Below are 25,172 nucleotides of genomic sequence, written 5' to 3' on the forward strand. Positions count from 1 at the left end.
GTATAAATATGAACTAGCTAACTCACATCCAAGTAATATTTTTGCTGTCATCTCATTGCTTCTAATATTGTAGTTAACTAAGACTTGTTTTACTGTCACTGTCACCCATTCTTGTTACTAGTTTTCCACAGTTTGTAAGACAAACTTGCTTTTAGAACAGGTTTTCTTGGTGTTTTTTTTTTTTTTTTTTTTTTTTTTCAAAATCCGTTTCAGGTGGGCGTAACAATTTTAAACATGACTCCTATAAATCTTTGTGAAATTTAATGCATGGGATTGTATTCCATTAAGGAAATGTATTATGTTTGGACAGCTTTAGACTTAACATCTGTCTGAACTGTTTATGATTTAGACAAAATTATGTATTTAGGTGGCTGAAATAAGCATTCTTTTGAATTCCAGACAAATTCTCTAAAACTTAGGATTTTACTTGAAATATGCACTTTCCTCATATCTTAGGGGTTGAATCCATGTGTTTATCTTGTTTCATTAGATGCACACAATCTCCAGTATCTCTTCTGTGTAAGCAGTGTGTATGACAGCAGCAGTTGACTTGCTTTTTTTATGTAATTAGTTGGTTTTCTTTAACTCTTGCTTATTTAGCTCTAGCAGCAGTCAGGGTTGGAATGCTGTAAATTTCATGTGAATTCATCCAACTTAAGTGGAAGTGGAATTTGTGTTTTTAAGTGGAATTTGTGTTAATGAGTTGATACTCTAAAAAAAATGAGAATCTATGATATTTTTGCTTCCAGAAAAATGTGAAAATACCTTGAGAATACAAACCAAATAGCTGCTTGCAATCTTTTTGTTCAAGTCATTCATCATTAAATGAATTGGTGAACATGAGTCCGTTTACTGGAACATAATATCCATTTACTTAAAAGTGAATTTTGATACACAGAGAAAAAAATAAACAGAAGAATTACCTTTAAGTGATGTAAATATCTCAGTATAATCTGGTGAAATCTGAATGCAATTTCACTAAGCAAATGTACATTTCTCAAAATCTGCAGTATTCTAATAAATTATTTGTGCCCTAGGAGGTGTGTTTTTTTTCCAAAGCCTTTCATTCGATGTCAGTAGAAGTAAATACTGCAAGAGTAAAACTAGCTTTTAGGTTATACAGTAGAAGGATTTTAAGTGAGGTGGCTTGATTGACTGAGGTGTTTTCAATCTTGTACTGCCAGTTTGTGGTGTATTGTTACTCTGGGACAGGCAGACATGTTTTATCCATTCTTTCTCCTCCTTGCTTCATGCTAGAAATCTGAAACTGAGGTGTTTCTTGGTTTATCTTATGAAGTACATTGTGAGTGAATTGTTTAACAAGTAGTAACAAATTGAGGAGCACTAAAAAGGAAAAAAGAGGGTGTTAAATTTCTCTGAAGAAGAGCGGGTGTACTATGGAAAAAGATCAGTTATCTTAAAGCTGAAGGAAATTGTCAAGTTCTCATCTTTCTTGGCAAGGGCATCTGTAAGCCTGTCATTTGAAAGGAATGCATTGTTAACAGAATACCTTTTTTTCCATGTTTGTAGTGTGTGATTTTTTTTCTAATCTGAATTCCAGTCATTTTGATATTTTACCTGAAAAATTGGGTACAAAGCAATACCAAGTGTTGCTACTTGTATTCACATGTATTTTGGAATCACTTATCCTATTACTTTGCAGGCCAAATAATCACAAAGGTTAGACACAGAAAGATGGGGACAATATCTTTCTTCTGCAGTTCTTTCAGTACAAAGCTTCTCTCTCACGAGACTTAATTCATGAGAAATTTTTGGATCATAAAGCGCTTATGGAATTGGCAGCAAAAGGAAAGCTCTTCAATCCAATTTTTTTCCTTGGTCAGAGAAGTCTTATTTATTTTGTACCTTTGTAGCCTCTGCAGATTTATCAAAGAAAGATGTTTTCCATTATATGTGGTCATCCCACTTATGTGTTTTGACTTTTCCAGATGGATTTGGAACTGTCAATCTTTGTGATTTCTACTTCTATATCTTGATAAGGTGGGTTTGTGGGAGGTATCTTTTTTTTTTTTTCCCTTTTCTTTTAAGAGCTCCAATGTAGTTCTAGCTCTTCCTCCTGTATGTCAGGTGGTTTTTTTTGCAAATGTTTTGCAACAGTAGCTTCCTGCCTGTATCTGCGTGGATTGCAGATTTCTCTGTAAGACAAGCTGAAGTATTTTTTGCCTAGGGAGAGCGTTGGATTTCACAACTTTCACTGGAAAGCAGCAGAAAACTAATGGAAATCTGTTCTCTAGCTGTAGATATTTGTATATCTTTTTACATTTAGTTTACTTGACTTGTCTTCTGCAGGGTTGAGGGTTTGTGCTGATTGATACTGTCCAGTTGTGTGCAGTGTCTTGCTGACTCAACTTCATCCATCAGAATGATACCTTTAATTTTGCTGTTCCTGGCTTTTACAATAGAATCTAATTTTTAGCATCAGAGCACTATCTAAGGTACTGAGGAATATGAAATTTACCAGAAGTAAAATAATGAGATTGAATAGAAGAGTCTTCATGGTTTTGAATAGTGATTTCTAAAACTATTTGGCTGATGTCACTTTCTGAAAACTGGTCATTTTCTTAATGGAGTGAATGATTTTTTTTTCTATATGTACTATAAGAGGAGAAAGTATTCTTCTTTTCCTTAATGAGGAACTGTTGGTTTGTGAAAATAGTAGTATAGATATTTTGTTCTGATTTTCACTTGGCAGGCCAAGAATTTGAGTTTTGGAATTCAGGTTGATGCTGAGATGACTTCCCTCCTAATTTTAGAACCTGACTGACCTCACTAAAAATTCACATCACCTGTCAACATCAGGATCTAAGTTGTTTCTTCTTTCTCTTCCCTTTCAAGCAGATATTAAACTGCAAGTTTTTTGTTGTTTTTTTCCTTCACTACTATTTTGTTAGTTTGTTGAGTATTTTCTTGTATTTTGCCTTGGCTCACCAACTGAGTTTATAGCAACTTGATTTTAAAAGTCACTTCCCCCCTCTCTATTTCCACATTCATATGGATCTTCTCAGGTTTTCTCCAAAAACAGAATACTATAGTTACTCACTCCGCTCTCTAGTATTTCTTTCTAGTGGCATACATTGTAGTTCAACTGCATTATACTTTCGGTGCTTGCAAAGTGTCAAATAGGAAGGTGTATGCTGATAAAAGAAACAAAACATGCTTCAGTGTTTGTTGGGTGCTTACTATATGCTTTTCACATTTCTGATCCTAAATAATTAAGATCAGCGCTTCCCGTTTGTGATTATTTTTGTAGACTCTATTTCATTGATTTAGTCAAGAAATGTTAGTGTTAATCCTTTGCAAGCTACTTGTTGCTATATTTTTTTGAGTTTTTGTATTAGATTTTTTTTCAGAAACTTTGCTGGATTTTATCCAGTACTGAGCTGGTGTGTTTTTGTAGCTGCATGGTGGATTGTGATGGGAATAGACTGGTTGGGTAAATAAGATTTTGTTTTGGGGGGTTACTTTGCTGTGGAATTGGTTCCTGAATCTGGACGTTCCTGTGGTTATCAAGTATTGCACCTCAGCCTTAGCTTAAAATCTTTCTGGGATTTTAACACAAGTCTTCCTTTAGGGAGGCATTCTTTAAGAGCTAGCAGGAAATGTATTCACTGTAGTTATCTTCTGGATTTATTTACATCAATGAATGAAATACTCACCTTTTGTAAATGCAGTTCAGAAACAGCAGGTTTTATCAGAAACAGACACTTCTGCTCTTTTTTCCAGTCCTGTGGAACATCTAGACAAATCAATGTTAAAAGTGTTTGAGTTTAATTTCTTGGAACTAGAACATCTGTTTTGAAAAGACATTAATTGATTATGAATTCTATTATAAGTTTAGGGAGAAATTAATGAAGTGTAGAGGTTGTCTAGCCCAATATTTTGTGTAGATTTCCAGCCGGAGGGAGATTTAGAGACAATTAAACTAGCACGTCTGCTCCCTTCACTTCATTTTCTCCTTTTGCCTTTACTAAATCTACCACAGGGAGCTGATACATGTTATTTCAAAGGTGAATGTTTTCGCTGCTTAAGTGTCAAGGGCTTAAATATGTTGTTTGTAGAACAGTTCTTTGTACAGCTGCTTTCATATTAGAGGGAAGAACATACCTATACCTTAATGGTAATGTATGTTTTTTACTGAAAATTCAGTTCCTGCTAGATTATCTGACATGTAGTGGTATCATATACTAGTAATCATACAATAATTTGCAAATCACTCTGTGAAAGAGTACTTCTTTCTTTTGAAGAATACATACTATATTACAGGAATGTTAATATAGATGCAAATCAAAATGAAACCACATTGAAAAATTCGTTTGTGTGAGGTTCTGAAATTGTTGTGAATTAAGGTGTTCAGTCTGTTTTCAAGTGTGAAGAAACATATTCAAGGTATACCACTAGGCAAAAAAAATCTTATCTTTAAGAATACATGTATTAAAAAAGGGCATTCCTTCAGAAGAGTAATCTATTATTTCTCAGAAGAAAACTTGCAGACTAGAGATGAAGAGTTGTCATACTTCTTTAATGAGATGGCATTGGGAGCCAACTCAAGAAAGAGTTCTCTTTCTTTTCTTCAGGGTAGCCAGAATACAATGCATAACTATGAATGGATATTATGTCATACTGAGCCCTGTGTCTTGTGTCCTTCTGGATTAGCAATAACAGTGAATCTGGCAGTGTTTACCTGGGCTTTCTTGTCAAAGATACAGATCTAACAATCCAGATCCAAGAAGCAGCTAAGTGGTGCTGGAGGAATATTACTTCAATTGACTTATAACTCTGGTGTTAACTCGGAATTGTTTTTCAGATATGTTATTTTTCTTCAAATTTTATAGTCAGAAGTGTCTCCATTCAGATCTCCTACATCCAGTGGGTGTATGTTCAGTCGTGTGACCAGGTCTGTCTATCTTTTATATGAGAAGAATGAAAACTGATACTTTTTGGCAGTATGTTGGTCATGTGGCAGGATTCTTTCAACCACAGTAGGGCAAAAGCAGTACAAAGCAGTAAGAGTTAAGCTGGAAGCAAACTGGCTGTAAAGGAGGGAGTGACATTCAGTGTTCAAGAGTGTGGGCTGGGAAACTGTAATGCAAGACAAATGGTAATTTTTGATTTTGAATTCCATCACAGCTCCTTATGAGTGTGTATACACTGTAGGTTTATTACTTCCCAGAAGGCATTGTAGTCCTTATGTTGGTTGGCTCTTCATCAGTAACAAATTCATGTATTTTGCTACCATGCAGTTTGCATATGAAACGAGAGTAAAGACCATTTTTCTCACATAAAGAATTAAACTGATCGCTCACATCTCACGAGTAAACCTGTGAGCACTCTGTCTTCTATTATTCTAGTCTTGCAGCTGATGCCAAGACTAGTGATCTAACAACATGAAAGGCCACAGGGCTACCAGCTCTTGAGCTGTCTGGACAGTAACACTGTAGTCAGTTCTGCTTGTCAACATGGAGGCAGATGGGTAAGAGCACTGTTCAGAGCCATTTCGGTCTTCAAGGGATACTGGTAGATATATTCAATTGAATAACAGCATCAGCTGTAAAATCTGTAAGACCCCACATGAAAATCTGCAAGATCCAATTGGAAATGTTTCTTCATATTTTATTAGAGACCAATTTCTGAATGAATATGTAAAATGCATACTCTGAAGTTTGGTTTGGGATTGGTGTCTGAAGTTTTATGAGTAGCGGTTAATTTTATTTATTTATTTATTTATTTATTTATTTATTAAATGAGGCTGTTGGAAGTTAAATAAAAGCTAAACAGACCTGGTGTACCTTTTTTGTGCTCCTTTCTGAGCAGATACTCGTACTGACTTTACCTTGGTTTATTAACAAGTCAGAAATGATAGTGTTGTTTAATTGTCAGGTCTTGCAAACTAGTTAGTTCATAACTGTTTGGGGGACATTACTTTTTTTCAAACCGTATTTCAAAGAACATTAGAATAGAATGAGGCAGTATAGTAATTCATCTGTAGCAATCAGGCAGTTCAGAACAACCATGGAATTGGCAGTATGGTGCAAGGTTAACTCTATTTTGAATTGCCTGTTAGGAAATCCTTTTTTACCTAAAAAAAACATTTTCTTACAGTTTTTACACTGACAGTCTTTGTAATCCACAATAATATTGGCAATAATTTGCAGCACAGATAGTAGTGGTGTATGGGGCTGCTGAATCACGGCCTGAACCTCTGATTGATCACCTGGGGCAAGCAATGAGTCAGCCACAGGAGCACAGGTGAAGGCAAATCACCTGTGCTGCAGGAAGGGGTGGAGCCTGGCTGCACCTCTCCTAGAGCCATTTAAGAGCTGACTGCCAGTGGGGAAGGATCTCTGTGGAGATTCGTTCTACTGGAGTTTACCACGCAAGCCCAGGATAGGGTGAGTGTCCTTCTTTCCTACTCTAGTATAATAATCACGTCAGTCAAACTCCTGGTTATATCATCTGTATATTCATTGATTGTACAAGTGGTAAAACATAATTATTCCTGTTGTCCTCTAGGACACCCCTTGTCTCCCCTTCTCTCTTGTTTGTGTGACAGAGCACTTTTATTTCAGCATCATTTAAGCTAGAGACTGTGCTTTAAATACTGAAATGTGTTCTAATTGCCAAAATGTGGAATAACAAACGCTTCAATGGAAGGAGTAAAGAGGAGCTTATACAGTAGTTTCTAGGCTGGGCAGTTAGTTTTGAAGTTTTTATTTATAACTTTTATTTTGGAAAATTCAGTTTCCTTGTCTTGTTCTGTTTGAATATTTCATTATGGATTGTCAGTGATTGTCTATTGCTGTGGATGAAACAAGATGAAGATTTTAAATTATCTGTGTGCTATCTACATCTGTGAGTTTGACCATGTAATACTATGTATTTTTGAAACTATATGAGTTGCTGTTTACTCTGGAAAATCTAAAAAATGTTTAAGTTCTTTTCTTATAAAAATCATTTACATCACTCCTACCTTCAGCCAAATTTGCAAACTCAGTGGTTGTTTTGGAATTTTATTATTAACTCAGATGAAATAGCACCTTTTTTTAATCAAAAGCTTCCTGTGAGGTGTCTGAAAGTAATCCTTCTGTGGTCTTTGAACTCTAAGCAGTAAAAAAAAAAATGGTATAATTGTTGTTTACATGTTTGCTGTCGATCTAGAGGCATAAATGGGAAATGTTGATATTTGGCAGTAGTCTTCCTGCTGAAGTAAAAATACAGTGAACGGTGAATGAATATATTGTGTTCAGAAACACTTTTTTATGCTTACAACAATTACAGATGTTAATTTAAATAAATAGTGTGCTAGGGAAGAGTACTGGATACTTATTATAGAAAGTTAGTTTTACATATATTTCCTCCCCCTCCTTTTTTTTTTTCTTTTTTCTTTTTTTTTTTTTTTTTTTCTTTTTCCTCCCCTCCATCTCTAGGTCAATTGCAAAAGAGCTTGCAGACTGGCTTATCAACAACAATGTAGTTGAACACATTTTTGGACCAAACATACACATTGAGGTCTGTATAAAATTAAGTCTGTTATTTTTGGTGTGAATATCAAGGAGTAACTTGTTCTAGTATATCTTTCCTCAATATGTTTTCACTTTGCAGATCATCAAACAGTGCCAAGTGATTCTGAATTTCCTTGCAGCTGAAGGGAGACTTAGTACTCAACATATAGACTGTATTTGGGCTGCAGCACAGGTATATGTGATTTTATTTAATAATTGCAGAAGCAATACAAAAATTGGAAAATGGCAAGTTAATTTTATTTTACATGCATAAAATTGAGTTCCTTGAATTTTTCTTTCTTTATTGGAATGTTTGGCTTACCACATTTTGAGTTAGGAAACTTCCACAATTAATTTTTTTCATTAGTTGCTAAGATTTTTACTAAGCTGTTTCTATGTTTATTGAAGTCGTAGTGTTTTCACCAAGAATAGGAACAAAGATTATAAGGTACTACTTCTACTGTTGTGGTAAGTTGCCTTGCTCCTTCTTCGTATAACTTCCACTTCTCTACTTGGTGAGAATCAGGTGATGAAAATTGCAGCAGTGAAGTTCACAGGTGTACTTCAGTGCTGGTGCTAAAGTCTACAGAATGCAGTAAGATTTTACTTTTTGCTTGGTAGGCCTGGAAACTCTGATAAGCTTTTTTTTTCCTTCAGAAAAATATATTTTACTAATTTGTGTTTATTATTATGCTGTTTCTTTTAAATTATGGAGGGTTTCTTTTTCCTTAGGACAATTTGAATGCAGTTATCAGACATTCTGTTAACCTGCTGTACAAACTTTTTCCATGGTTTCATTCTACCTTTATAATGTATTAAAGGTTTAAAAAGAAAAAAAAAAAAAGTCCACACAAAAGAAAGAAACCTGAAGTTTTCACTGTTGATTTTCCAGAAAAAAAATACACACAAAATGAAGGACAGAACAGATATATGGAATTTACTGTTACACTAGTTAGTTTTTCTTTTTCCTGTGTTCAGCAGTATTAGTGTCTGTTTAGTTTCAAATACTGCTGTAAACATTCTGTAAACTTCATAGTCCATTGATTATGAAATTCAGCCGAAATGTTATTGTGCTTGTTATAATATTCACTCTAACAGGCTTTAACACTTTTCTGTATCAGGTTAATAATTATTTCAATTCTATGATGTTGGCTCATGATGTCAGAGGAGGATGTTGACGATATGGCAGTAGAAGCTTAGCCTTCTTGACAGTATTCCGTTACATTTTATTGTCATGTGGCAGATGGCAGCAGAGGGGTAATCTGACAAAATCACATCTGACGTGGAACTGTGTATGACGCAAAGGTGTGTCACTGAATTCCTCCATGCATAAAAAATGGCCCCCACTGACATTCATTGACACTTGCTGAAGGTTTAATAGAAACCAAACAGTGCATATAGACACCATGAGGCATGGGGTGGTGAGTTTCTGCAACGGTGACAACCTGAAAGGCAATCTATGTTCTAGATAGCTGTGCAGATTATTACAAGTGTGATGTGCAGGCTTTTATTCATTTGTGGTGAAAGTGCACCGCTGAACGGTGAAGAATAGTGTTTTGTAGCTGAGAATTTGCTCTACCAAATAGTGCTGCTGTTCTCTTTGTATCTGTTGTTGTTTCTGTGGAAATAAATAGGAGGCATTACTTTCAGAGCACTTATGTGTACTCAATCAACTTCGCTATTCTCACATAAATGCTAGTTCACACTAGCGTTGGCACTCTACATTTTTCTCTTCTGTTGTATTAAAAATAAAATTATCCATATTATGATATTTATTTTAAAGATCACTTGCCCATTTTTAATGTGTTGATATTTTCAAAATATGTTTCGTATCAGAATTAAGTTATGTCTGGATTGCTTTATGTAAAAGGTTTAAACCTCTAACGTCTGAAGGGATGACAGCTGTGGACTAAAAGAATCATATAGTTCTTAGAGTTGGAAGGGACCTTTAAAGGTCATATAGTCCAAAACCTTGAACTATTTGTTTTTCATTCTTTCAACTAATTTTTTTGTATGAAAATTATCTGAATTAAAGCAGAACTTCCCTGATATTCATTATGTTTAAATGCAGCCTTCTGTAGGTCCCACATGATTTCATTCTAGTTTCAATAAATATAGGCTAGGGCCTGTATCCTATGAACTTCTTCCGTAGATATTTTATATTATAGGAAGGAAAAGTAAAATGAATAAATGAGGAGAAAAACACCCTTTTGTAGTGTTGGTGATAACCAAAATTAGCAATGTGTTGTTTTTTTTTTTTTCTAAGTCTATCTTCAGACTTTTTTTATAGTTACCAACATCCTTATGAACATAATGAAACTCTGACTTTGAGCAGCGTTTAACCTGAGAAATATTTGTGTACTGTCACCATTTATCCTTAAATAGCTGTTTTATTTTTTGGCATTACCATGAAGTCCTAAACACGACAGTTCTCTCTGACTTATATTAATCTGTTTATTTGTACTTAACACTTGCTTGTCAGTTAATCCTTGTAAATACTATTCTCCTCAAGATTTAACATATTCACTAATATTTCAGATGTTTTCTTTAAATTAAACTGCAAACATAACTTGTTCTTTTGCCCAAAGATCATACTGGAACAAAAACTGAAGAAGATGTGGTTTTACATTTGATATCACTTAACTTAGCCTGCCATGGAATGTAAAAATTCAGTCAAAATTCCAAGTCTGATGTTTAGAGCTGTTGGACTAATGTTTATTAAGAATTTGTGCAAAGAAGGTGTTTAATCCTTTCAATTTTGTCCATATATTTTTTTTTCAGTAACTGTTATATTCTCTGTATTCTCTTGTGCATTGTAGCTAAAGCATTGCAGTCGTTACATACATGATTTGTTCCCTTCTTTGATCAAAAACTTGGACCCTGTTCCACTTAGGCATCTTCTTAACCTAGTCTCGACTCTTCATCCAAGTGCTCACACAGAACAGGTAAAGATGAACAAAATTACAGCAACAAGAAATTATGTTAGTATTTTAATTAGGAGTTATGTGTTTATCATTCAAAAACAAAACATGAAAGTAATACTCACTAATGCATAAAAGAGGAATGTATGTGAGTAAAACTATCATGTTTCTTCAAGTATGTTTTTCTCGCTTCACAGTTGCAGTTTTTTCAGAGGCTTTTAAAGTCTGCGTAATCATAAATAATATATATTATAAAAATATTAAATATATTAAGTAGATATAATAGTCTATAAGTGAAGTTAAAACGTGTTCCATACTATTTTTCTCTTTTTCTCTATTTGTTTATTTTGATGCATTTATTTTTTAGCATTGACATATTGAAAGATTACCAATATATCTGTGCATACAAAACCTGCTGCTTCTTCATGGCACTGTTACCTGATTTTCTTTGTAGACATTGTATTTGGCATCAATGCTTATAAAAGCACTGTGGAACAATGCACTAGCAGCTAAAGCTCAGCTGTCAAAACAAAGCTCTTTTGCATCTTTACTCAGTACTAATCTACCAATAGGAAACAAAAAAGGTATGTATTTATCCCATTCAATCTGGTAGTTAAAGTTTCAATTTATGTATCCTCCTTTTTTACTTGAAGTATTAAAATAAATAAATGAAAGGTCCTGCTGGCATACTTTTCAAGCAGAAAATAAATAAAATAAAGCAGAATAATGAAGGCATTCATCAACAAGTTGTGCTTTAACCCAGCAGGCAGCTAAGTACCATGGAGCTGTTGCTCACTCTGCCAGCCTGGGATGGGGGAAGAGAGAGGAAGAAGTAGAATTCACTAGTTGAGATAAAAACTTTTCCTAATGGAAAAGGAAGAGAGAAATAATAGTATTTATTTATTTATTATTTATATTTACGAAGCAAGCAATCCATAATTGCTCATCACTGGCTGATGCCCAGCCAGTTTCTGAGTGGAGACAGCCTTCCGCAGTCAGTTCTCCTCAGTTTGATTGTTTTTTTCCAAACAATGTCAGTATTGTGTGCAATATCCCTTTGATCAGCTGACCTGCTTTGGTCCTCCCTAGTACCCTATCTGGCAAGATAATTCAAGAAGCTGAAATGTACTTGGCTCTCTAAGCACAGTACTGCTCATTACAACCAAAACATTTGTGTGTTATCAACAGTATTTATCTCCCTAACCAAAAAATATCATCATATCAGATACTATGAACAAAATCTGCTCTATATATCTAATAGTATGTATTTTTCTTTTGTTTGTGTTTTAATTCAAAGAATAGTCCAGCTTACGGTTAACTACTACTGTTCTGGTGACAACTGTAGTTTTATAGCTACATCAAATATTACGAAAGTTTATCTGATTTTTACTTTGTTGCTGATATTACTTGCTATTTGTGTTTTTTTCCTCTATTTGAGTGTGTACTTTCCTGCAGGCACTACTAAAGATGCTTCCAAAGCATTATACTGTAGTTCAACTAACGTTTCTTGCTTCTGATTTTTATGAATGATGGACAGCTATAGACTGGCAAAAAGAATTTTAGTTATTGATTTTTCCATTCTGTTTTTTTTCTTCAGAGGAGGATCTCAGAAGAGCAGCCCCTTCACCTTGTAAGTATAGGTTTAGCAGAACACCATGTTTTATATGTTTGATGCTATGTTTCTTATAGAGATGTTTTGGTTTAAGAAAAGCTAGTACAAGTTTGAAAATATATTTTTATGAAAATTAAATGAAAATTATGTTTAGTGTAGAATCTAACCAAGCGATGTATCTGTTTTATATACTGGTACAAGGAGATATCTGAATACAAGTTTCGTTATAAAACGCATAGTGTTCTAAAAAGAATTTTTAATGCTGAGGCATTCAGGATGTTTGAGTTGTCTTCCTTGTTCAAATGTTTGTGGCTAGAGTGTTTTTCATTTCGACATATGAACAGATTTATGAATATATACATTCCAGTTAACACATATTGCTGATTAACTAGGAAACATGATTTTGAACTAGGGTCACCAGCAGCTAGCCCTCAGAGTAGCGACAACAGCGACACCCATCAGAGTGGAGGTAGTGATATTGAAATGGAGGATCAGCTTATTAACAGAACAAAACATGTACAACAACGACTTTCAGATACAGAGGTAAGCATGTTAAAGTTTAGTCTGTGAATTTTGTTGCTGAATTGCCTATTACAAGCTATGGAAATATCTTTTTTTTCCTGTACTTTTTTTCAGAAGTTGAGCTGGTTTTGAGTTCCTTGAGTGAACAAATGTTGTGATGTGGTTTTGTGTGCATAAGTGGGGAATCTTTAGTTGTAATCCAAATCTTCTTGGTCAGATGCTGTAATGTGCTGACCAGGGAGGTGGTGGGATCACTCTCCCGGGAGGTGTTCCAGAAACATCTAGATGTTGTATTGAGGGACATTGTTTAGTGGGAAATATAGGTGGTAGGCGGACAGTTGGACTGGATGATCTTGAAGGTCTTTTCTAAACTTGGTGATTCAGTGATTCTGTGCAATGACCACAGCCTATTATGAATTCCATCATACAAAAATTAAGTTCTTAAATCTGAATTTTTCACAGAGCATTTTGTCATTGGCAATGGAACTGAAAAAAAAAAAAACCTGAAAAAAATGAAAGAAAACTTTAGGTCTGACACTGTAAAGGAAGAATAGTATTTGGATGATGATTGTCAATTTTGTATTTTCAATGGTGTTTTGTTTTCCCATCAATCTGGAAAAATAAAATAAAATCAGGAATCCATGCAAGGAAGCTCTGATGAGACAGCAAACAGCGGTGAGGATGGCAGTAGTGGTCCTGGTAGTAGCAGTGGCCACAGTGATGGATCCAGTAATGAGGCCAACTCCAGTCATGCAAGCCAGTCTGCTGAAAGTCCTGGCAGCGAAGTGCAGTCTGAAGACATTGCAGATATTGAAGCTCTCAAAGAGGAGGAGGATGAAGAAGAAGAAGATAGGAATCATAATTCCCATAAAAACAGTAGGAGCACAGATATACGAAGCAGGAAACTGGAATCACAGACAGACATTTGTCTGGGAGATTCACAGGGGGCATCGGAGAGGAGCAGTACAAATAATGGGACAGGAAAGGACCATGTTTTTAATGCTGACTCTGTAACTCCTGTGGATAATCGAATTAGAATACTGGATGCCTGTTCCCATGCTGAGGATGCAGACCATGACATGACAGGGGAAATGAGCACTGCTCGCATTTCGCAAGGGTCTCAAGATTCTTGTATAACACATACAGGAGACTTCCTTGGAGAAACTATTGGAAATGAATTATTTAACTGTCGACAGTTCATTGGTCCCCAGCATCACCACCATCATCACCATCATCATCATCATGATGGGTAGGTAGCTTGACATTTCTCCTGATTTCTCCTATAAAAGAAATAAAGATGTTGGCGAAATATTCAAATCAGAAATTTGAATGGCTGTTTTGCTATACTCCAGGATAATTTTGTTTGCCAGGGATGATACTTATCACAGATAGTTCTATAGTAATTTGTTTTGTTAATGTGACTAGTTTTTTATCAAGTCTTTGTTTAAATAAGTAGAATAATATTGAATATAATGTTAAAGTTGTTCTGTAGAATGCTGTTATTTAACTAATGTTAAAGAAGTCAACACAGTCATGATGATAGACCTTTAATTTGTTTGTAGTTGTTTCTCAAATTTATATGAAAATGTGTTATTCAGATGATTCAGCCTGATTTTGGTGGTAGAGAGATAACAGTTCACTTAAATTACTTTAATTGTGTATTGCAATACATGTATGAGCTATGCGTTGAATAAGTTGACTGCATAGTAATGCTTCAGTTTTTTTTCTAGAAGATGCTTTAACTCTCATCTGATTAGTCTGCTGTGAAGAACTTACTTCATATTGTCAGTTTTAACGTTCCTCTTTTACAGGCATATGGTTGATGATATGCTCAGTGCAGATGATGTCAGTTGCAGTAGTTCTCAAGTCAGTGCGAAATCTGAGAAAAATATGGCTGACTTTGATGGGGAAGAGTCTGGCTGTGAAGAAGAGCTTGTACAGATTAATTCACATGCAGAGCTAACATCTCATCTTCAGCAGCATCTTCCCAACCTAGCCTCTATCTATCATGAACATCTTAGTCAAGGTAAGAGTAATAAAAAAACAAATGTTGTCTGTACTTCTAGCTCAGTTTTGTATAATTTTAAAGTAGTCTCCAATAAATTTAATATTCAAATTATTTTAACCATACATGTGTTAATGTGTATAGAAAAGTAGTTTTCCAAAGAAAACAGTTTCTTCTCAAATTTGTTTTTGTATCATGTTGGATACAACTGTTTAGCTTTTTTTTCTTCTTCTTTAAATATCTACTGGAGCTTTTCAAACAAGGGCACTAGGAGGCTTGACAAGTTTTATTACAGGAAAGTGTTACTGAAATTACTTTTTTTTTTTTTCTCCTTGAAACCTGACTTTTCTTCTGGTGGGTGAATCTTTCCGTGATTTTATACGTTTATCATCTTAAATGAATTAACCATGGTGGACTTGAAAAGGCTAACTTCTGCAAAATGAGTTAAAATACAACTTGATATTTAGAGGAGCTTTCATGAAAGGGCATTTTATGCTATTTTTAACTTTGGCAAATCTTTTACTGTTCTTCATGGCATCTGAAACTACACCGTTTATGCAGCTTTGCAAGAATTGTGTTATCTTTACATATGCTTTTGTGGCAGCTTTGTTTATTGTTTTATCCACCTTTTAAATATAATGGAGAGAGGGATATGGTTAGTGAAGGGTTTGAAGTCTTTTGCTGTTTCTCACTGGTTCGGCAGAACCAAGTCTGCTTCTTCCAGCAGTCAGGAAGAGCTGTACTGTTTGTATCTTTTCCTGATACGTGGTTGAGTGTTTCTTTAGGCATAGTTTTTCTTGTTATCTGAAACTGAACTATTATTTTAGATCCTGAAAATTAAGAAAGATACCTGTTTTGGAGTGACATAGTAGGATATGCTGCCAAAACTTCCTAGTTAAAAGATGTTCTTAAATTGGCAATTTTTTTCCATGTATATTGTGCTTTTTACTGAAAATTCAAATTATTATTTGAGCACAAAGTCTTCAGCGCAGGTTATTTTTGACACAGTTTTTCACGTATAATTAACGTTCCACATAGTCTAGAATTCCAACTTGACTTTGCTGTTGAATGGAAATAATGTCAAGTAGCAGATAGATGAATGATGCCAGCTGTGACCACATGCAAGAAAGAAACATTATCACTGTTTATGAAAATATGACAAGTTTCTAAAATAATAAGCTTTAATACTCTATCGTATAAAATTTGTTTTTCTGTTTTTAGTTAGACATACGATATATAAGTGTGAAAGCAATTTGTTGAAATGTGCTTATGTGCTTTTTTTGCTTTCCAAAGTAGTAGTAGTTAAAAAGATACCTTCCGTTAGTGCACAATGCTACAAAAAAGCTTAAGAAATGTTGATATGAACTAAATCTAATTAAATTAATTAAATCTAATTAAATGAAAAGAGAATTGCACCTGTATCTGCTAAGTAGTGTTTTTGTTGTACATGCACTATTTTGTTGCATGTAAATATTATCTTAACTGCCCTGCTGACTTCTTGCACTGTCATGATGTTTTGTCTTCTAAGAAATCATATGACAAAAAAGGTTGTGATTGTTATGTTGCTGTATGGACTTGAAAATAGCCAAATGTACAAATAAAGCATGTTGTTCATGCACAGAGGGAATAATGTTTAGATAGTTCCTTCTAGTTGTTCAGTAATGGTCTTTATATTTTGTTCAGGACCAGCAGTTCATAAACATCAATATAATAGCAGTGCAGTGACGGACATTAATTTGGATAATGTTTGTAAGAAAGGAAATACCCTTCTGTGGGATCTGGTCCAGGATGAAGATGCAGTAAGTTGAATACCAGAAAAGAGTACTTTTTTAAAGAAAATAGATATATGTTATTCAGTGACCTTTCTTTCTACTTGCTGTAGATTCATCTTTCTGAAGGGTTAATAAATGAAGCAGAGAAGCTGCTCTGTTCTTTAGTATGCTGGTTCACTGACAGACAGATTCGAATGAGGTTTATTGAAGGCTGCTTAGAAAATTTAGCAAATAACAGGTAACTGAAATTACTTTTTTTACATTTATATATATTTTTTTCAACATATGTGGGAAATCCAAGTTGAATATATCAGTTACTTAATATTGCAGGAAGGCAAGTTGAAACAGAAGTGGAAATATAAATGTATTTTTTAAGTGCTACAAATATGTCTAATGTCCCATTTTTCTGTTCTGTCAGCATCCTGAATTTCTCAATTCTTGCATTTGTCTGTTCTCCCTTCTAGCAGAGGTCACTGGCTTGGTAAAATCAAGTCCACATCTTAAGCATTGAGTACAAAGTCAGATGCCTTAGTGTAAGCATTTGGAACTGAATATTTAAATTTTGCATTTAAGTGACTGATGAACAGACAAGATTTTATACGTCAAGACTGTTATGGGATTTAATTTCTGTGAAGAAGCAGCTAGAGGATGAAGATGTACCTTGGCCTTAATTCCTTTAATACCAGCCAGAATTGTAAGATTATACGGATAAAGACTGGCAAAAGGGTAATTCTGTTGATTCAGTTAGTCAGCTGCTGGAATAAGCACCTGCAGTGTTTCTTGTTACCTTTTCTCTAAGAACTGTATTTGTGAGATAATCTACAAGATACGGAAATACTAATAGCCACGTGAAGATATGAATTACAGACATGAAAGTTGACATCTACATACTGTTTATGCACTTCTTCAGTTTTTGCAGACAGTAGTCCTATAGTACACTCCATTGTTAATCTGCTTCAACTTTTTAAGGGAGATTGATTTCTATGCCCTTATCTATTTGTAGAAAAAACATTCATTTTGCTGAAATTTCCAAAGATGTGTATTATGAACCTCAAAAATAAGAATTTACCTTCTGAAATTCAGATACTTTTGAATAAGTGAAATGCATACTGTTTTATGTCAATACTTCTCTGACAGTTCTTTGTGTAAGGTATGATACATAAACAAATTCAAGTTCACGTACAGAAAACTGGTAAAACTTCATGCTGGTATTTTCAAATATTTTCAGTTAGCATTGCTGCTCATTGAACAGGAGTTTCACAAAGTAATTCTAATGCTACTTTAATTCCATAACAGTCATATTAGAGTCATCCTTTCTCTCTCCTTTAGATCAGTAGTAGTTTCACTTCGTCTTCTTCCAAAGTTATTTGGTACGTTTCAGCAATTTGGGAGCAGTTATGATACACATTGGATAACAATGTAAGTAGATTTCCTACAAACACACTAAAACAACAGAAGTAATAACATTTAGGTGACTGCTTTGATGCTTGCTCTTCTAGTGTGGTCCAAACTAGTAATGACCTAAGATGAAAATGTGTCAGATATCTGGCATAAGTATATAAATTTGTCTAATCAGGTCTAGTTTTATTCCTCGTAAGTACTGCTGTTTTAACTAAGATGAAGACTTACTTATTTTTACTATTTTCCCCCAAGCTCAGTCAATATCTTGTCAGACAGTACTAGACATGCAGTAACAGTGTACGTAAAATGTTGTAGTAAATTGAACCCTTAAATCCCTCAAGGGCAGAGAGGTCTTGACAGAATAAAGGCCTGGGCTGGGGGTTACAGTTGGTGGCAAGTTGAATGTGAATTGACACTGTGTCCTTGAGTCAAAATGACTTCCCATACCCTGGGGGCACCAGGCCCAGCACTACCAGCTAGATGAGTGGAGGAGTTGTCACCTCTGCTCTGTGCTGGGTGGCCTTACCTCCAGCACAGGTACGTGCAGGTTTGGGCATCAGAGTGTAAGAAGGGCATAAAACTGCTAGAGTGTTTAAGAGAAATGTGATTAGAAAAGGAAGGGTCTGGAGGGAAAAGGGTGTGAGAAGTGGCTGAAGTTCTTTGATTTGTTCTGTCCAGAGCAGAGCAGGCTGAGGGGGGAGGCCTCTGGCAGTTGCAGCTCCTACAGGAAGCAGAGGGGCACTGCGGAGCTCTGCTCTCTGGGGTCAGTGACAAGGCCTGAGGGAATGGCATTGAGCTGTGAGCTGTGTCAGGAGAAGGCCAAGGGAAGGTGAAGGAAAGGCTCTGCTACAGGGGGCAGGGGTATGGAACAGGCTGCAGAGCGATGGGCACAGCCCTGAGCTGCTGGAGCTCAGGGAGCATTGGGAGAAGGCTCTCATATGTAGGGTTTGGGTTTTAAGTGGTGCTGTGTGGAGCCAGGAGTTGATCTCAGTGATTCATCCTTGTAGGTCCTTTCCAAATGAAGGATATTTTATGAATCAATATTTCTGTTGTGATTGTATATCAAATGCTTCTAAGTATCAAACTAAGTAAGAAGCTCTTTGAAGTGTGAAAGTATGTCATGTAGCATTCCTTATTAGGATAAACAGCTAGTTCAACTATTGAGAATTACTGGGTAATGCTACTACTTCTATCAGCATTATTTCTTGGTATTTTTGATATGGCATTGAAATATCTGTCCAGTTCTGCTTTTTGGCTTAGACTTCTGCTGAATATGGGCCTTCAGGAACAGTTTAGGAACAAGGGCTGGAAAGGTACTGTTCTCTGTCAAGCCTGTGCCTGACCTCAATAACTCTGTTTTGGAGTCTTGTGGATGAAAAGGAAAAATGGGGTGCTGTAGTGAAAAAAAAACTTTTTAATTTATGGTAGATGGAGAATGCAAAATTAAATTTGTTCTTGTGTATGTGTATGTTTCTGAAAAGCTGTCTATTTTCTGTAGCTATTTTGGTAGTTTTTAAGCAGACCATAACACTTTCTGCCTTCTAAATTTACACAGGTGGGCAGAAAAGGAACTTAACATGATGAAACTTTTCTTTGATAATTTGGTACACTACATCCAGGCAGTCAGGGAGGGACGACATAAATATGCATTGTAAGTACACAAATGAATGTGTTTGGTATTTTATGATTTTAAACATCTTTTACTGCTTTTCTTCTGATGTTTTTGAGAACTTTTATTTACTTAAGGAAAAAAAGTATCTAATACCTAGATACTAGATACTAGAAAGAAATTCTTTACAGTGAAGATGTTGAGACACTGGCACAGTTATCCAGCAAGGTTTTTGAATGCCCCCTCCCTGGAAGCATTCAGGGCCAGACTGGATGGAGCTTTGAGTGACCTGGTCTAGAGGGAGGTGTCTCTGTTTATAGTAGGGGGGTTGGAACTCGATGACTAGGTGCCTTCCAGCCAAAACCATTCTATGATTTAGTAATACTATGTTGCACTGTTTGTATATGATGCAATATTAGTATGTACATAACCTGGCATGTAAAATTTGCAGGACACATAGAACTGAGTAAAACTATATGAAGCCCAAACTTCTATGATTCTATAGTGACTTTAAAATGCTTAGACAGGGAAAGACCTATAAAAAATAATTAGATATAAAATATTTCTTTTTTCTTTAAAAAAAAAAAAAAAAAACCCAGCAACTTCTGTCATTTTTGTTAGATGTGATTTTGATTGTTTATTTACAAATGAAATGTGGATTTTAGAAATGCAAAGGAATTTAAGTGGGTGTCATATTACAAAGCTATTCAAATATTTCTATTTTAATGTTACTGTTAACCTTCACAATAGTTCTTCTGTTATAACACACTCATCCACACTTACTAGTATATATGCTTAAAATTAGGTGTATATACACAAGTGATTAAAAATTTCTAGCTTCCCAACCCCAGAGGAGTAGACTATTCCAGTTTTGACAAGTTTTTAGTCCTTTATGTACCATTATATTGGATATTTCACTACTGAGAAATTACTTCCAAAGCTGTTTGAAAGTGAGCTGAACTGCTTTAAATTCAGGCTAGATAGTACATTGTTCTACTCCTTTAACTATTAAGTTTATAGCTTGTAAATTGGAATAAAGTCAGCATTTTTATATAGGTTATAAAAATATTTTTATAAAGCGTATGTACCAGATATAATCAGGGCTTCATTGTGTAAATATCAGCTTTTTAAAGTTGCAAAAAAAAAAAAAAAAAATTAAGGTAAGCTCCTACAAGGTGGTAATGATAAAATGATGCATTTTAATTGGACTGTGTGCAAAAATAATAGTAAATCAAACAAACAAAAAAGAATAATATAAATAAAGACATAATAAAAGTCCTAAAACCTGTAGCATTTCTTGTTTGGTAATATCTTTAATGGAAATCTGGACTATATACTACTGGAAGTTCAGAAAAAGTTTATAAGAAAAAGCTGTAACTTTAAGAGGAATACGCATTAGTGGGGAAGAAGTTATGACAAGCAATTATATGTTGCTAACTAAGTTAAATAACCTTTCTTATTCCAATACAAATTTTAGATATAGCCACAGTGCAGAAGTTCAAGTTCGTCTTCAGTTCTTGACTTGCGTGTTTTCAACTCTAGGATCACCAGATCATTTCAGTAAGTATTTTAGCTTACCTTGTCAGAGAAGCACTTTGCAATAAGGCTTGCATACTTCTTAATAATCATTGATATTTTAAATAAAAATGATATTGTAAAAGGTACACTTTTAAGTAATGTACAATATTGCTTCAAAAGAAGATTTTGTTTCTTTTGCTGATAGAACAAACACTAGAATTTAGATTCTGTTGCTGGTCCACAAGAGCAAGATGTTTCATTCTCTTATGTTTTAGTTTTCTGAATAAAAGGATGATAGTAGTTACTGAAATGAAGAGAACATATGCTGCATTTGTGAGTTTACATTCATGTCCATAATGTTTTCAGAAGTCTTGTACTGAAGAACACTGTATGTAAGTTGTAATACCAAAAAGGGATTTTTTCATTAATATTTTAATACTGTCCAAAACAGTTCATGCTCCTTGTAGGATCTTTTGCAGAAATGGTAATCTGTATGATAGTGAACATACGCTGAAATCTTTTCAATAAGGATAAAACTAATACATTTTTTTGTTGTTGTTGTGACTGATAGATTTATTTTTTTGCGTGTGTGGCTGATGGAAAGCCTTGGAGTCTTACCCTTACTCTTGTTTGGCCATTCTCTTCTTAAGCTCTTGTAAACTAGTAGCATTTAGTATTGTCTCAGCATCAACTCTGTGTAGGTTGAGTTGATTGCATATTTAGGTCATTTATTTAAATAAATGAGGATTATCTAAGTAGTCTCATGATAGGTAGCAAAGTCAGCATCCATTGCTTGGCTTGTCCCTCTGGTCATTAGAATACAGAGTGCAGGAGAGAATGAGAGCGTCTGTAGCCAAGAGAAAATAAAATACCAACCTTGTAGCAATATATTTGTTATTGTATATTGTGGAAGTATTTTGAGCTTTTTTAGTATCACAAATGTATATATATGATGTAGGAAAACAAACCTACTGTTCTCCTGAAAGAACTTTATATGAAATAGTTACAGAGGTACTATTTCCAGCCACTGGCTCAATACCCAACTCAAGGCTTGTGTTCAAGTAATCATTTATGAACTGAAAAGCAACCTGCTAATTGGTACAAGATACCAGGTCAGCTCATGCTACTCAATGGATTGGTAGAAACTGATGGAATTAATGGCTAAAAAGTTTGACTGATTGCCAACTCTGAAAAGGGAAAAAGTATGGTTTCTCATTGGTAGGTGGTGCATTTTTCTTCTGCAGTTTCTAGAAACAGTTTGTCTTGACAAAACCTGTTCTGATTTTTCTGTTTTTTGGGGGTTTTGTAGAATATTTAGGTATTTGATTTTACATTGGAATAGTTAATAATGCTTCCCTGATTTTAGGATTGAGTTTAGAACAAGTGGACATATTGTGGTACTGCTTAGTAGAAGATTCTGAATGTTATGATGATGCACTACACTGGTTCTTGAATCAAGTACGAAGTAAAGATCAGCATGCTATGGGTATGGAAACTTACAAACATCTTTTCTTGGAAAAGGTACGCAGAGAGTTAATTGCAACCTTGATAATTCTAATGTTTCTTTCTGTATCAGCACTGTTTAAAATATTATTAATGGTTTCTATGAAGTATATATCTTCAGTACTATCAGAGGATCCTACTTGCTATGCAAATGATTTATTTTTTTCATACTTGGACAGAAGTTGGGGGGGATTGACATGAATTGTTTATGTGCTGATATTTACTGCTGTGCTTCTTTGCAAATAGCTTGTGTGTTTTATTGGAAGCTAGGTAGCATTTCATTATTAATATTTTTTTTAAAGTCACCAAAAAGTATGATTTCCTATGTGATGATATACAGGCATCTGACCAAAAACAAACAGTCAAAACTTTTTTCCTCTTTGGGAGGGGCATTTAAATCTCATCCACATATTCACTGAAAATACAAACATGCTGTAGTAGAGCTAATTCCAATGGATCCTATTCGTTGTAACAGATCTATAGTGTATGTAATGTATTCTAGTTCTCTTTCATTATTACACAGTTTAAGTCTACTTTTTGTAAATGTATGATTTTTTTTTTACTGAAGTTTAACGTGTGCTATCAAGTTGATCTGCTGTTGATACGTTAAGCAACTAATGTTACAATAGTAATTTTTGTTCCTTCAGCACTTTTACAGTCCAATTCAGTGATAGAGGAGACTGGATTTTCATAGCTGATTATAGTAAATTATTTATACTATATAAAATTCAGTGTCATCTTTTATGATAATACATTTTATTATTTTCCAAACTAAAGTTGATTTATTTTATTTAGATGCCACAACTAAAACCTGAAACTATTAGTATGACTGGACTAAATCTCTTCCAGCATTTGTGCAATTTGGCTCGATTGGCTACTAGTACATATGATGGTGGCTCAAACTCAGAGGTAAGCCTAGATCCTGCACGCAAGTTTTTCTTCTTTCTGAGGAAAGGGAAAACTTACATTGCTCATCTGCAGCTGTACTTATCTTGAGAACATACTGGTCTGAAAATTGTTTATTGGTTTGAAGCATTGTGTTACAGTCTGTTGTCATCAAGGCAGTATGGATTTCTGCATTGAGAGAAAAGTTTCATATTTGAGTGTGTAAAATGTGGGCGTGGCCTGCAATCCTTACCTGTCCTCATGACTTTGGGCATCTTTTGTCTAGAGAAAAATGTAGGATGCTATAACAAAAGTGATACCTGTTGCCTGTGCATTCTTTGTGCAGTTTATCATACTCTATGCATACTTGAACTGTTAGCTGTTCTGTTTAAAGAATAGGTTTGAAAATTTCACTTACAAGTAGTAACATTCAAACTATGTGAAAACTTATACATGAATTAAGCATATTTCATTCTATCTACTAATATTTGTTAAAATTTGTCTCAGTTTACTTGTGATGTACTTTACGCATTTTTCTTGTGTGCTCTTTTTTCACTACCTTAGAAGTAGGATGATATGTAGGGTATTTTTCTGTGCATTGATTTGATGCAGTGGGTGATTAAAATGTGTTCTTACAATGAATGCCAATAATGGTTGTGGTTTTAAGTCTTCATTTAAATTTACTTCTGCTTGTCAAAAATAAAAAGCACTTTTTGAATTTTAACCAATTATTCTTCAAAGTACAAAAACGTTCCTGTCAGTGTTAAGAGTTTACAGCAGTTGGTATTTAAAGTAATGAGAGACTGAGCAGAGCAGGTATTTTTAGTATTTGCATCAAGAAGCAAATAAAACTTCTCATATCAGAAAGGTTAAACTCCCAGTAAAATAATGAGGCAATGTTTTGTTTCTTTCTTTGTTTGCCATTTGTCCTAACAGTTGTGTGGCATGGACCAGTTCTGGGGTATTGCTCTAAGAGCACAGTCGGGTGATGTCAGTCGAGCAGCTATCCAGTATATCAACTCCTATTATATCAACGGTATGAATTTTCGTTTCAAAGTTTGCTTTCTGTTTAATATGTTCTAAAGAATATTAATTATCCTCTTTATTTTTAATATTAAAATGCATGATCTTAAATTTGTGCTTAAATAATTTACTTGGATATTGATATTACAGGTAAAACTGGTCTTGAAAAAGAACAGGAGTTTATTAGTAAGTGTATGGAAAGTCTGATGATAGCTTCTAGTAATCTTGAACAAGACTCTCATTCAAGTCTGACAGTTATTGAAAGAGGACTCTTAATGCTAAAGACACATCTGGAAGCTTTTAGGAGAAGGTAAATAGCACAACGGTATATTCGGATGCAGAATTTGTTTCCATTTCTCTTACAGTAATGATGAATGAGTTATGAGTGATGAATTTATTAATATAAGTAGTAGTTTCTTATTCTTTGTGTGAAGTAAAGACGATAGTCGATAATGCTTAAAGGTAAAAGACTTAAACAGTTTAAAAAGTTGACCCTCATCTTTGTAAAGAAGTGTGGATGTAGTTTACGTTTACCATTCCTCACCCAAAATTGAATAATATTGAGAATATATTGATCATTTCTTCTTACTTTGAACAAACAGAATAAAGGGTCAAGTGTTGCTTGTTTATTGAATATCTGCATTAAACAGGTTTTGATAAAAACACTGTCAAGTTTTTACTTGCTTCTTAAGGTTTGCATATCATCTGAGACAGTGGCAGATTGAAGGTACTGGTATCAGCAGTCATTTGAAAGCACTGTGTGACAAACAGTCACTACCATTAAGAATTGTATGTCAGCCAGCTGGACTTCCTGACAAGGTAGTTAAAAAGCCCTTTCCCAACTGCATCCTACTTTGTTGAATTTTAGTAACTCCGTTGTT

General features: G+C 34.6%; 1 protein-coding gene across 5 annotated transcripts in view; it reads left to right on the forward strand.

Annotated features, from left to right (window-relative positions):
• USP34 (ubiquitin specific peptidase 34) overlaps positions 1 to 25,172 on the forward strand; it is a 130,996-nt gene that overhangs the window by 38,448 nt on the left and 67,376 nt on the right. For 4 of the 5 annotated variants that reach the window (XM_085218452.1, XM_085218454.1, XM_085218453.1 and 1 more), the window contains 18 exons: positions 7,446 to 7,527; positions 7,621 to 7,713; positions 10,340 to 10,465; positions 10,896 to 11,025; positions 12,039 to 12,071; positions 12,466 to 12,596; positions 13,211 to 13,824; positions 14,387 to 14,601; positions 16,264 to 16,379; positions 16,463 to 16,590; positions 17,682 to 17,771; positions 19,309 to 19,404; positions 20,840 to 20,922; positions 22,247 to 22,401; positions 23,179 to 23,292; positions 24,205 to 24,304; positions 24,442 to 24,601; positions 24,984 to 25,110. In XM_085218452.1, the coding sequence (XP_085074578.1) occupies positions 7,446 to 7,527; positions 7,621 to 7,713; positions 10,340 to 10,465; positions 10,896 to 11,025; positions 12,039 to 12,071; positions 12,466 to 12,596; positions 13,211 to 13,824; positions 14,387 to 14,601; positions 16,264 to 16,379; positions 16,463 to 16,590; positions 17,682 to 17,771; positions 19,309 to 19,404; positions 20,840 to 20,922; positions 22,247 to 22,401; positions 23,179 to 23,292; positions 24,205 to 24,304; positions 24,442 to 24,601; positions 24,984 to 25,110 (2,593 nt within the window). Of the gene's footprint in view, positions 1 to 7,445; positions 7,528 to 7,620; positions 7,714 to 10,339; positions 10,466 to 10,895; positions 11,026 to 12,036; positions 12,072 to 12,465; positions 12,597 to 13,210; positions 13,825 to 14,386; positions 14,602 to 16,263; positions 16,380 to 16,462; positions 16,591 to 17,681; positions 17,772 to 19,308; positions 19,405 to 20,839; positions 20,923 to 22,246; positions 22,402 to 23,178; positions 23,293 to 24,204; positions 24,305 to 24,441; positions 24,602 to 24,983; positions 25,111 to 25,172 lie in introns of those variants that run through there. The other variant, XM_010706372.4, reaches the window with a different exon arrangement.

Source organism: Meleagris gallopavo, chromosome 2 (genome assembly GCF_905368555.1).
Source record: "Meleagris gallopavo chromosome 2, MGAL_WU_HG_1.1, whole genome shotgun sequence".
Taxonomy (NCBI): domain Eukaryota; kingdom Metazoa; phylum Chordata; class Aves; order Galliformes; family Phasianidae; genus Meleagris; species Meleagris gallopavo.